Source organism: Pelophylax lessonae (genome assembly GCF_965119305.1).
Source record: "Pelophylax lessonae genome assembly, chromosome: 3".
In the NCBI taxonomy this organism is placed as follows: domain Eukaryota; kingdom Metazoa; phylum Chordata; class Amphibia; order Anura; family Ranidae; genus Pelophylax; species Pelophylax lessonae.
In genome coordinates this window covers 256,906,194-256,918,224 of record NC_138770.1, presented here as the reverse complement: position 1 = coordinate 256,918,224, position 12,031 = coordinate 256,906,194, and the positions used below count along the sequence as shown (strand labels likewise).

At 39.4% G+C, this 12,031-nt stretch overlaps 1 protein-coding gene across 1 annotated transcript in view; it reads left to right on the top strand.

The window, feature by feature from the left end:
- SI (sucrase-isomaltase) overlaps positions 1 to 12,031 on the top strand; it is a 331,665-nt gene that overhangs the window by 193,374 nt on the left and 126,260 nt on the right. Inside the window, exons 39-43 of the mRNA XM_082249620.1 lie at positions 3,840 to 3,956; positions 4,896 to 5,044; positions 5,135 to 5,219; positions 9,100 to 9,156; positions 11,433 to 11,563. Of these exons, the coding sequence (XP_082105746.1) occupies positions 3,840 to 3,956; positions 4,896 to 5,044; positions 5,135 to 5,219; positions 9,100 to 9,156; positions 11,433 to 11,563 (539 nt within the window). The remainder of the gene's footprint in view (positions 1 to 3,839; positions 3,957 to 4,895; positions 5,045 to 5,134; positions 5,220 to 9,099; positions 9,157 to 11,432; positions 11,564 to 12,031) is intronic.

Here is a 12,031-nt window from a genome sequence, read left to right as displayed (position 1 = left end):
AATCCCTAAAACCCAATAAATGCCCCTAAAAAGTGCCTAGGGTTCTAGGTCATGCCCCATTAACTATTAATCACACAAAAAAAGTTCTTAAAAATTGTCATTTTTGATAAAAAAGCCAATTATTGACTTTTTTGATTTTGACTTTGGATTTAGTATCTGGGGGGTCTAAAAAGTGTACATGTGAAGTTTCAGCTCTGTAGCATGTCCAGAACCATAAAAAAAGATCATTTGTATTAGAAAACTTTAAGCTCAGGGGGTTGGCTTCGCTGCTGTAACACCTTGCCGGTTTAATAGAAGGCATTTTTTTGGGTTCTTTGCAGTCAGGAAAAACATCTGAACTTGTGATAGTGGTACTGTGCACAAGTTCTGATGTTTTGCCTGCCTCCAAAAACCCCCAAAAAATGCCAGCAAAAACACACCTGGGCATTCTTTTTTGACGCTAGCGTTTTTTTGGCATTTTTTGGGGTTCTTTTGAGGCAGGCAAAACATCTGAACTTGTGTAAAAAAAAAAAGAGATTTTTTGATTTTTACTTTGGATTTCGGATCTGGGGGGTCTAAAAGGTGTATGTGTGAAGTTTCAGCTCTGTAGCATGTCCAGAACCATCAAAAAAAAGATAGTTTGTATTAGAAAACTTTCAGCTCAGGGGGTTGGCTTCGCTGCTGTAACATCTTGCCGGTTTAATAGAAGGCATTTTTTTGGGTTCTTTGCAGTCAGGAAAAACATCTGAACTTGTGTATAGTGGTACTGTGCCTCCAAAAACCCCCAAAAAATGCCAGCAAAAACACACCTGGGCATTTTTTTTTGACGCTAGCGTTTTTTTGGCATTTTTTGGGGTTCTTTTGAGGCAGGCAAAACATCTGAACTTGTGTATAGTGGTGTATATACACACATACATATATTTATATACACACCTAGACATATATAGGTGTGATAGTAGCAGAAATATATGCTTGCGCTAATGAAATCATTTACAGTAATATATTTCTGCTACTATCACACCTATATATGGCTAGGTGTCTATATACATATAATTATGTGTGTATATATACCACTATACACAAGTTCAGATGTTTTGCACTATGGGGTTTTTATGCTTGAATACCCAGATGAGATCCGCCTATCCGTAAGGATTCTCAGGAGCCAGATCTGGGAATTTTGTACTTGGATACTAAACCCCCCTGTGGATATCCTCACAGCCACTATTTGTACCTTTCCGTTTAAGGGTGAGTGCGACCTCTAGTGGAGAGTTGAACCACAAGCACTTGAAGTTCACTTTATTCACTTTCACATATATTTTTAAGCACAGTTTTATTGTGTCTGGACTATTTTTTATTCATTATTTATTGGTTTTATATTTACAACCTATTTATTATCATATAGTATTCTGTCACTTCACATTAAATAATTTTCACCAGCACTCTGTGGTTTTTCATAATCCAACTATATATATTCTACCCACACGGTACACCCACACTAAATATTTAAAGGAAGGGGTAGTTGGGATAGGGCTATCTGGGTTCCCCTGATTTGTACCTATTTCATCGATCTGCATCAGGGCTGACTTGAACCAATTGATTTTGAGTCCTGAATAGTTCCCAAATTCCATGATTGTGGCCATAGTTTCCCTCAGAGATCTATCTGTGTCCCCCCAACAGTATCATCATGTCGTCTGCATATGGCATCACTTTTTCCTGCCTAACACCATAGCAGAAACTAGTGATGACCGTGTTGCCTTTGCACTGGCACTTTACTCCGCACATAATTTTTAAAGTGATATCCTATGCTTTGGATACACCACTATTTTACCAAATATTTAATAGGTAGCGCCGGCTCCAACTACTTCCCTTTTTCTTATAATAGCTTACAGGAGTAATGGACCAATGGAAGGAAGTTCTACAAACAGTGGCGACAAGCTCATTAAATGTGACGCAGAGACTGACCCAGCTATACATTGTCATGAGGGTATACCTCACACCCCAGAGATTGCATGTTATAGGCTTATTACCAACTTCAATATCCACAAGGTGTAAGCGAGACCATGGAGATCTATACACCTACTATGGAGATGCCCCAAGTTGCATATGTATTGGAAAGGGGTGGAGGACACTCTGAACAGAGTCTACCAAGTTTCCTTACCCATGGATCCCAAGCCTTGCTTACTTAGCATATTGGATGAATTTGATTGGGAGAATTACACTAAAGCGGCTATTGTGAGAACCCTGTTCTTGGCACATAAGCTTATAATGGTGCACTGGAAGTCTGAAAATCCTCCTACAAGGAATGGATTACGGCTGTGGGCAACACTATAGGGATGGAAAAGCTTATTTACCAAAACAGGGGATGCTCAAGAAAGTATGAATAGTTATGGGCCCAGTGGCTGAAAGTCCCTGGGCTTGCTCCGGCAGATCTAGTTATGGAAAGGCTGTCAGGATTGAATGTTGTTTAATATCCAATTTTGGTGATTCACATATAAAACCGTAATATGTTTGGGGTTATGTTAGTAAACTTAAGGCAAAGATCTCGCATGTACATGCATATTTAATGTGAATTAGTGCTGTTTAAGTTGTGTCTGTCTGTACACTTTTTACGGAACAAACTGCTTGGCTATGTTGTACTGGCTTAATGTTAATAATGCTTTTTCTGAATAAAAAAAAGGTTGAAATGGTGGAGACAGGTCTCCAGATACTGTACATTAAGCTCAGATTTTGAATGTGTTCAGTGTGAGTGGAGAAATCCAACTAGCCAGAATCTATGGTGCACCGGCTAGGTTGTGGCCTGCCAAAGACTTCTCTATGGGAACTAAATAATTTATCCACAGTGTTGTGATTCCAGTTAAGGATGCAGAACATTGACATTGATTTATCATACAAGTAGAGATCAGGGAGGCCCAATCCACTATTCGCTAGGTGAGGGCGCTTCCCCTGCCATAAATAGGTCATTATAAGTCTACAAAATGATAGAAGAAAACGCTGGTGGAATCATGCTCTGCTGATACTATTCTCCTTACTGATAGGCGCAATTCTCCTCCTCCAACTCCCAACTTTGCTAGCGGGGGTGCGGTCATGTGGGAACACTGTTTAACACCCTATGATCATGAAAATACTTGACTAGCTTCTGTCAGAAAATCTTCCAGCTTACTTCCAAAAACACTGGCCTATTGACAATGCCTAGTCCTGCTCTGGCCCTGCTGAACCTAGGGATTGAAAATTTCCTGAATAATTACTGTGCCATAGTTCCGCATGTTCTACCCTGTGGGCCCCGTGGGACACAGCTGAAACTTAACCCACCTGAAGCTATTGCATTAATTAAAATGAATTACCTATATGGAAGTTCACTGGCAGTCTGATTTGCATCACTCTCCACTTTTGAAAAACTATGGAAACCCTGGGTAACTTGGTGTAACCCCTGAACTGTTGAAATGTACTGTTTGTTCTTTGTGTGCCTTACTGTAATGCAATTTATTCCAATACTTGCTACTGTATTATGACTTGTTTGCACAGTGCTTTTGGAACCTCTGTTGTACATTGTTTGCACTATTATAATAAATAACTTGAGGATTCTCGGCAATATATTCATTCTAATGATTATAATACACCCCAAGCATGCCAGCCCTCCAAATTTTTTTTCTATATTATATAGAAGGGGTTGGTAATTGTTAGAATAAATAGCTTTAAATCCAAAGAGATAAATGTACCCAATAATGACCTTTACAAACATACAGACCAGTTTTAAAGTAAAGGTACACTGTTTAAATATACAGTATTTTGTTGAAATTTGCAATTTGTTCTTCAATTAGCAGAACGGTTTAAAATAACACAGTTTGGATGTATATTTGTAGACTGGAGCAGACATTTGTGGTTTCTTTCAAGATACCACATATGAGTTATGTGCCCGTTGGATGGAGCTTGGTGCATTTTACCCATACTCGCGGAACCACAATGGAAAAGGATGGAAGGTATACTATATTACATTTCTTTCCTATAAATAGAGAAATTGATCACATTTACTATTTCCCAGCTCAGAAATGATGAAGAAAACCCCATCATCTTTCAAGCACTGAATATTATCTATGACAGCAGTCACTATTTCAATAATTCAGCATGGACAATTAAGTGATTTATAAACAATTGTCAGGACCAAATGTTGGATAACAGTAAATGTACAGTACTGTAAAATCATACTGCAAATATTGCTTTCATTTGTAATAATTATAGTAGGATGTATAGTTGATATCTAGAGAACTTTTTTCAGTGTCTGGGAATGTGGCTGTGCTGGGACATTCATGCTAAGTCTTTATTTGTGACATTTACTGTGACAAACGAAATATGTAAAATTTAACAGAAGACCCTATTTGTGGTAAAAAAAAAAAATATATACTGCCATAACAAATTTTTTTTAAATTAGCTGGGATAGCCATATGGGCCCATTCGCTAATAATCCGGCCAAAAAATAGTTAGAATCATATTTTCAACAATTAAGTCCAAATGGAAAGATTTTAGATCAAAGCAGATAAATTGTTATGGGGCAACACATAAAGTTCATAAGTGAAGTTGAATTCTGTTTTGTTGGTCCAGCTAGGGGGCATTAATGTAGCAATGCAAAATGCCAGATGTCAGCTTACTAGGCCAGTTAACAAATATCAGTTTATTAAATCAGATTTCCAATTAGTTGCTGTGGGTTCACTTGTGCATCTTTCTGTCAAGACCAGGGATCAGTGTATAACACTCAATAGCCAGAAATGGCATGGGTCACCTGATGCAGGTAAAAAGACTTAGAGTCAGTTAGAAATATGGTACAGATGGTATGAGGACTTGATGTGCCGTTGGACTGTATACAAAATGCATGCATGTAAATATGTATGTTTTAATTTATGTAGTACTACATTTTATTCCAGAAACAAGATCCAGTAAGCTTTGATGCAGCCTTTGAAGACTTATCAAGAAATGTCTTGAACATTAGATATACTCTTTTACCTTATTTGTACACATTATTATTTGATGCTCACACTAAAGGATCCACTGTGGTGAGACCCCTTCTACATGAGTGAGTATCTGTTGCTGACAATGTTAACATTATTGATGAAAAATATGCAAACATTTGTTAACACAATAACAAATTCTGTTTCCTTATTAGATTCATTGAAGATAAGAACACCTGGGATGTGTATAAACAATTCTTATGGGGACCAGCATTTTTGATCAGCGCTGTGGTTGAACAGGTTGGACCTTTAAGCTTTACACAGACATTTAAGGGCTAATTGTACATCAATGTAAAGTTTAATTCTATAGTAGACACATCTTTCTAAATACTTGTTTGCAAAGGAGTTTAAATATTACATGTAATGATCTGGCAGTTGCCATGCATTCTGAATGTGTTTGAAAATGATGAATTTAAAGAGCAGTTTATATAGTTTGCTTTTTTTTCTAAAGGCCTAGTTGACTTGGATGTATTTAAGCTTACACCCATGTCATGGCTGTGTTTGCCTGAAAGGGATGCGCAGGTGTACTGTGTTCCACGTGCACACAGCCCTTTTCACCCGCATGGACCCGCACCCACACAGATGTTAAATTGGGAGTAGCGGCTGTGTCCCTGCAACCGCTGCTCCCAGTTGACAAGAATGGGACTGCCTGAAAATGAATGCAGGGAACACTAGTGCATCCTGTGTGCAAACACTGCCCTTACACAGGTGTAGGCTAAGGTACGCCCATGTGAACAAGGCCAAAAAATGAATTCAAACACATATGAAGCACATTTTTAAAGAGGACCACCACAAAAATGGCAATAATACTGAATATAATACATTATAAATAAACAAACATTCTTACCTATGTCCAAACTACCTTTCCATCTTGTGGATTCTTGTTCAGGCTGTCCCTATTCAGGCAATGTCCATTTTCCCACACTATTTTGAAAATTATGTTGTCCAGTGCATGCATGGGAAGGAACACATGACATCATGTGCTTCATGTTGTGCATGTGCCATGTGACATAGCACCTTTTCTTTTTCTTACCCCGAGATCTCAGGGAGAATATTTTTTTTTCCTTAATAGCAAATTACTCTAATGCCTTTATGGTGCATGCATGAGATGAGGAGCATGACATTATGTGCTTCATGTCAAACATGTGCAGCATCAGAATACTGTGAGATCGTGCAGCTTAGTATGGGATCTCCATTAAGGCATTAGTGACATTATCTTCCCAGGGGGCATCTGTGCAGCCAGGGCTGCATCACTACTGCCTTCTGGGGTGCAAGGAAGTGGAAGCAAAAGAGTTAAGTAAACCAAAATCTGTGTTTTTTATTGTTTTTTTGTTTTTGTCAGTACTGCATGCTGATATTAAATTTAGTAAGAGTGAATGGCCTGCTCTTGTAATAATGACTGTTCTTAAGTTAATGCCAGATGAACATTTTTTTTACCCCATTTCTCATTTTGTTATCATTCACCTTTGTCATGCCTGAAAAATGCATGCTCACTGAAAAAAAAAAACAGAAAAAGAAAAACTGACTGAATAGAACAGACTGGGGTTGATTTAAAAGAGACGTGCAGGAAAAAAAATGCAAAAAAACAAAAAACAAAACTTTCATATTCACCTATGTGGATGCAGCATCGATCTGATGCTGCTACTGTCCCCAACTGCCTCTACACCAAGAACTGAGCAGTCAAAGGCCATTGATTACTCAGTTTTCATTCTTAAGTGAGCAGAGAGCTGTTGACATTGGAGAGCCAGGCTGAGGAGGGGGCAGGAGTGGCTGGCTCAGGATCTCAGTAGCACGCAGAAAGGCAGAGCTAGCTGCCTGTCAGGCATGTGGGGGGATCCGGACATTATTGTTGGGATTTCTGCCAAACCTGGTCCTGCTCTGTAACCTCAGCTGACAGCAGGCTTTATCACGCTGTCAGCTGAATCTGGATCACAGGAGCGCAGAACTAAGTGCATTCATATGACCCACAGGAGAAGTATGGCCAAAAGAGCTGTGGCCATACTTCTCATTTAAAAAAAGGGAAGAGTGTGTTCACTTCTAAACAGATTTGCACTTAAAGGACAGAAAAGCATTTTGGAGTATGTCTGGCTTATAAGTGAACATTAACCTTGCAATGAATACCCAAACAATGGAAATTAAAAAAATAAACTTTTGCATGCACATGTTAGATGACAACATTTTTGTGGCTTCTCAAGCTAATCAGATCTACCATGCTTATGTTTAAATTTCAGTAAGTGCATTTTTATAATTAGTTACAGAACACTGTGTAGGGCAGGGGTGCTTACACGTGGCCTGCGGGGCCTCAAACCAGGAAACCTCATTCCCAGGGTGGGCAACTCATTGATCACAATCTGGGCTTGCTGACCAGCCATTCCTCTGACAGCTGAGGGAGCAGGCAGGCGTGGAATGTTTAGGAGCCGCATAAGACAATGTTTCCTCTGCAGTGCCGCCTCCTGTCCCATGCAGAGTAATACCAAGTGCAATCTGCCTTTTATCCTTTTTTATCAGCTTAGAGAGCGATGCCAGCAGTAGCTGCAAGAGGAAAAGAAGGTTGGTGCATTAAACAACACATACACTGGCATAATAGCATTTACAATGGGCATATTATCACCCATAAAAGAGTTAACAACTTTTAGGCTGTTTTTACACTGATCCGCAGGTGCAGTGCAGTGCACCTGTGGCTTTCCTATGGGTTAGCTGCACTGAGCCACAGACTTCTTTTATATCCTGCAGGTTTGGTGCGCTTTCTGAAGGTGCATGGAAACTCCTGAATATAGGTGTTTTGTTGCCCTTTCAGCAAGTGCACCACAACAGAAGAATGTAATAGATATCATAATAAATGGTAAAAAGCAGCTAACCCTCAGGAAAGACGCAGGTGCACTGCGCTGCACCGCGGTGTGGGTAAACTGCAGAGCATTAGTGGGAAAGCAGCCTTTTAGGGGGCTCAGGACAGTATGGGGTTGTTTACATTTGCATTTTGGTGGGCAGTAAAACACTATAGTTCATTGTGGCCCACGACCAGTTACTAAATCACTTAAGTGGCCCTCCCTCTTCAAAAGATTGTGTAAAGCATTATGTATTCAATATATTGCATTATCATTCATAATTCATTTATTTTCACAATGTTAGGGAAGCATAAAGGGCTATGTGCCTAAGTCTGGACTGGTAATCTAGATACTCTAGTATTTGCCAGTAGTAATGGTATGTCTTAAATATTTTATCTATATAACATCACATGAGCAAATTGGCATTATTCAGCATTGCTGTATTTACCCATATATATTTTTTATGTTAACTCTTAATAATGCCAGCAACTCTGCTGAGAAGTAACATAATTGTTCCATAAGGCCTATTATGGTCTATTCATTAACAGAAATTGGCTAGTGGTGCACTTCGTATTTTAGAGCTGATATAAAGTATATTCCTAGTGTCATCATAGCCAGTGTAACATAGACTATAATTGTAAAATTTGCTTTGTGCACACATTTGACCTGAAGATAACACAAAGCATGTAGCTGGGTTACCAGGAAAAATGTTTATGTACTACCTTAAAGGAGAAGTAAATTCTCTTATTGGTCACAGGAGTGCAGATCATTCTGCACTCCTGTGACCCGTTTTTCAGCTGACAGTGGGCTCTGGATCGATCCTGACTTCAATGCCTGGATCTACCCAAATACCTGGACCGGCAACTGGCAAAACTATTCAGCCAGCTGCTGAGAGCCTGAGCCAGCTGCTCCTGCCCTCTTTACAACTCGACACTCCACTGAGCGATGGAGGGGCAGATGGACGGACAGTCAGCATTTCTCTTCTCACTGAAGACTGAGAACTGAGTGATCAGTGGTCTTTGAGGCAGCGGTGGGCAGATGTAGCATCAGACCAATACTGCAGGTAAGTATAAATGTTTTTTTGTTTTTTTTTCAACTTCCAAACTTCTCTTTTAAATTGTATTTTTTCTACAAAGGCACATTGCACTGTATTGTAAATATCAAGTCAACACTAGTAATTATAGAGGATAAATTGCCTGTTTTTTTCTACAAAGAACACAATGCAGTATATTTTAAATATCAAGTTACATACAAAATATTGTAGATACCTTATTCATTTATGTCTTTGTTCCTAGGATGCAACAACTGTAAATGCCTATTTTCCAAACACAGTCTGGTATGATTATCACACGGTAAGTGTGTACTTAAGCATAAAATATACAGTACCTGAATTTAAATTCCAAAAACATGCTTCCATAGTACTGTGGGAAAATAATGGATAATTTGAGATTGATCAGGTTGTTTAAATCAGATTGTCACATTTCCCTTTTGCTACACCTGCAGGAGAAACATTGTACAGTATGTGACTAAACAAATCAAATACAGGAGTAAAATATTATTACCATTGCACACTGTGTCATACTTTTAGAAATAAAAACAACAGTATAAAGGAGGTGTCTTTTTTCCATGAAAGGAAGAGCAACGGGTTCTTCTTTAAAACTAGGTCTGGAAATCTAGTTAATATGGCCATTAAAAGTTACCATGCAAACAAGAGTCTCGAGGTAATAATACTTTTCAGCTTTGAAAATAGGATCTTGTTTTAGGTATCATACCTGTAAGATGTATGCAGTCTCTCCCAAGCATGTCAGAAAAAATCTTAGCACATCAGGAACAAGTGCTCTAGTACATTCCAAACCCACACATGTGCAGTGTACTCTCTCTCCCGCTATCACACAACACTGAGCTCAGTTACTGCTGTGACAGAGGTAGACTGCGTTCATAGTTATGGTGCTGAGGACACAGGCTCAACATATGGAGTTTCCTGCCATTTAGGCAACACAGGGAGGCTCGCTCACATTAGGAGTTTTTCTGATAGGCTCTGGGAGAGAGCACAAGGTATGACACACTCTTTTTTTCAAATCTGAACAGTGTTTGTAAATCTGCTGAGGACACTTGAGTCATGTTAACTTTAAATGCAAACATAAAGGAACCCTTTAAAGGGTTTGTTCATCCAACAATCATAACAGTACTGCATAGATAAAGTCCAGGGGCCTGTTCTACATATGCATTGATTTGAAGGCACATAAACTCATATGATTTGGTAAATCAGCCTCAAATTGGTTGTTTACTATTTTGTGTTGAGTGCCTCTATAAGGAAGTCTTTTGTATATGGTGTAATGAATGAAGTACAGAGCATGATTCTTGGTGAAGATACTCAATACATGGCCACGGACAGTCTTTCTGATACACCCCCATCTATACCAGGCCCTTCGGGTTTGGTATGGATTTTAAGCCCCCCCCCCTTAAATCCTTACCAGATCCTTATCCAAGCATGCGGGCTGACAGGTCAGGCAAGGGGGAAGTGAGCGAGCTGATGGTTGTGGTGGTCTGCAGGTGGAGAGCTTTTCAAAATCTGAAAGCCCTTTTTAACAAGGGGACCCCAGGTTTCGGCCCCCCCCCCATGTGAATGAGTATGGGGTACATAGCATCCCTACTCATTCACCGAAAAATTGTAAAAAAGTATATAAAAACACAACACATGTTTTTGACAAGTCCTTTATTAAATAATCAAAATTAATTTCCTCCAGTGTAGATCCATCATCAATCACGATGCCTGCTGCTACCGCCGACTGAAAAAATAAATAAATAAAAAAAACGATCTACTGTCATTCTTTGCAAAAAACTTTTTTTTTTTTTTTTGGTGAATGAGTAGGGATACTATGTACCCAATATTTATTCACATGGGGGGAGGGGGATGGCCGGGATCTGGGGGCCCCCTTGTTAAACTACCAGATTTTGATAAGCTGACAACCACTGGCCAGGGTTGTGGGGAAGAGGCCCCTTTGGGAAGAGGGGACAAGGTGCTTTAGGGGGGCACACGCAAGCTCGCTCCTCCCCCTTTTCTGACTTGCGTGGTTGCATGCTCAGATAAGGGTAATGTGAGCAAGAAATGTGCCACTCCAGGTGAGATAATTAAGTGAATTTGACTCCACAAAAGGGTGCTAGCCTCAGCTCTCTTGCCGTAGAATGATATCTATGAAAGGAATGGCTGCACACAAGAAAAGGGTCTGGTATGGATTTTGTAGGGGAACCCACACATTTTTTTTTACATTTGTCATTGCCAGCATTCTTTTCTTTTCACAAATCCTCCACAGGTTGCATGTATATCATGCAGGTGCGACTTTTGTGCAATGTTCGAGGGTTTACATTGAAGTTTATTGCCTTCAAGTCACATGAACATCAGGCCAAAGTAGCGCAGGAACTACTTTAAAGATGATGCGACTTTAAATAGCAGAGATGTTTTCTAAATTATTGTTGATTACACAATTTCTTTACTTTTTGGAAACTACCTATAATTCATGAAATAAAAAAAATATTCTATATTTGAATTCATGTAAAAATCATTGCTTTGCATACACAGTTTCTTGAACATGTTATAAACAGTGTTTTTTTTTTTTTTTATCTAAAGGGTGCTAGAAAAGAAGTTACGTCAAGTAATCAGTGGAAAACACTGCAAGCCCCTCTTCACCACATTAACCTTCATGTGCGTGGTGGATACATTTTACCACAACAGGCTCCTGCATTTAACACACATCTTAGGTAAATATCTGTTGTGATTAAATCTAGAAAATGAATGAATGTGTCAGGTTTACACTGAAGCGGCACGACTTCGGGGGCGACCTGTGAAGTCGCGTGCAGTGCGACTTTCGGTGCGACTTGCACGGACTTCATAAAGTGAATGTCTATGCAAGTTGCTCCAGGTCGCCCCGAAGTAGTACAGGAACCTTTTTCTAAGTCGGAGCGACTTGTGTCACTCCTATTAAAACCGTTCCTGTACCACACAATGGACCGCAACGGTCCGCGACTTGTCAGGCTGACAAGTCGCCTGACAAGTTGTCTTAGTGTGATAGATTGCATAGATATATAGATTCAGATGTGTTTCGTAAGGGAATACATAGCTTCAGGTAAAATGTATATAAAGCTATTTTTTTACATTTTGGATTGAGTGAGAAGGGCTAAAACCCCTGTAAAGTCCTTAAAGTGAAAAGGGAAAAATATTGCATTTTA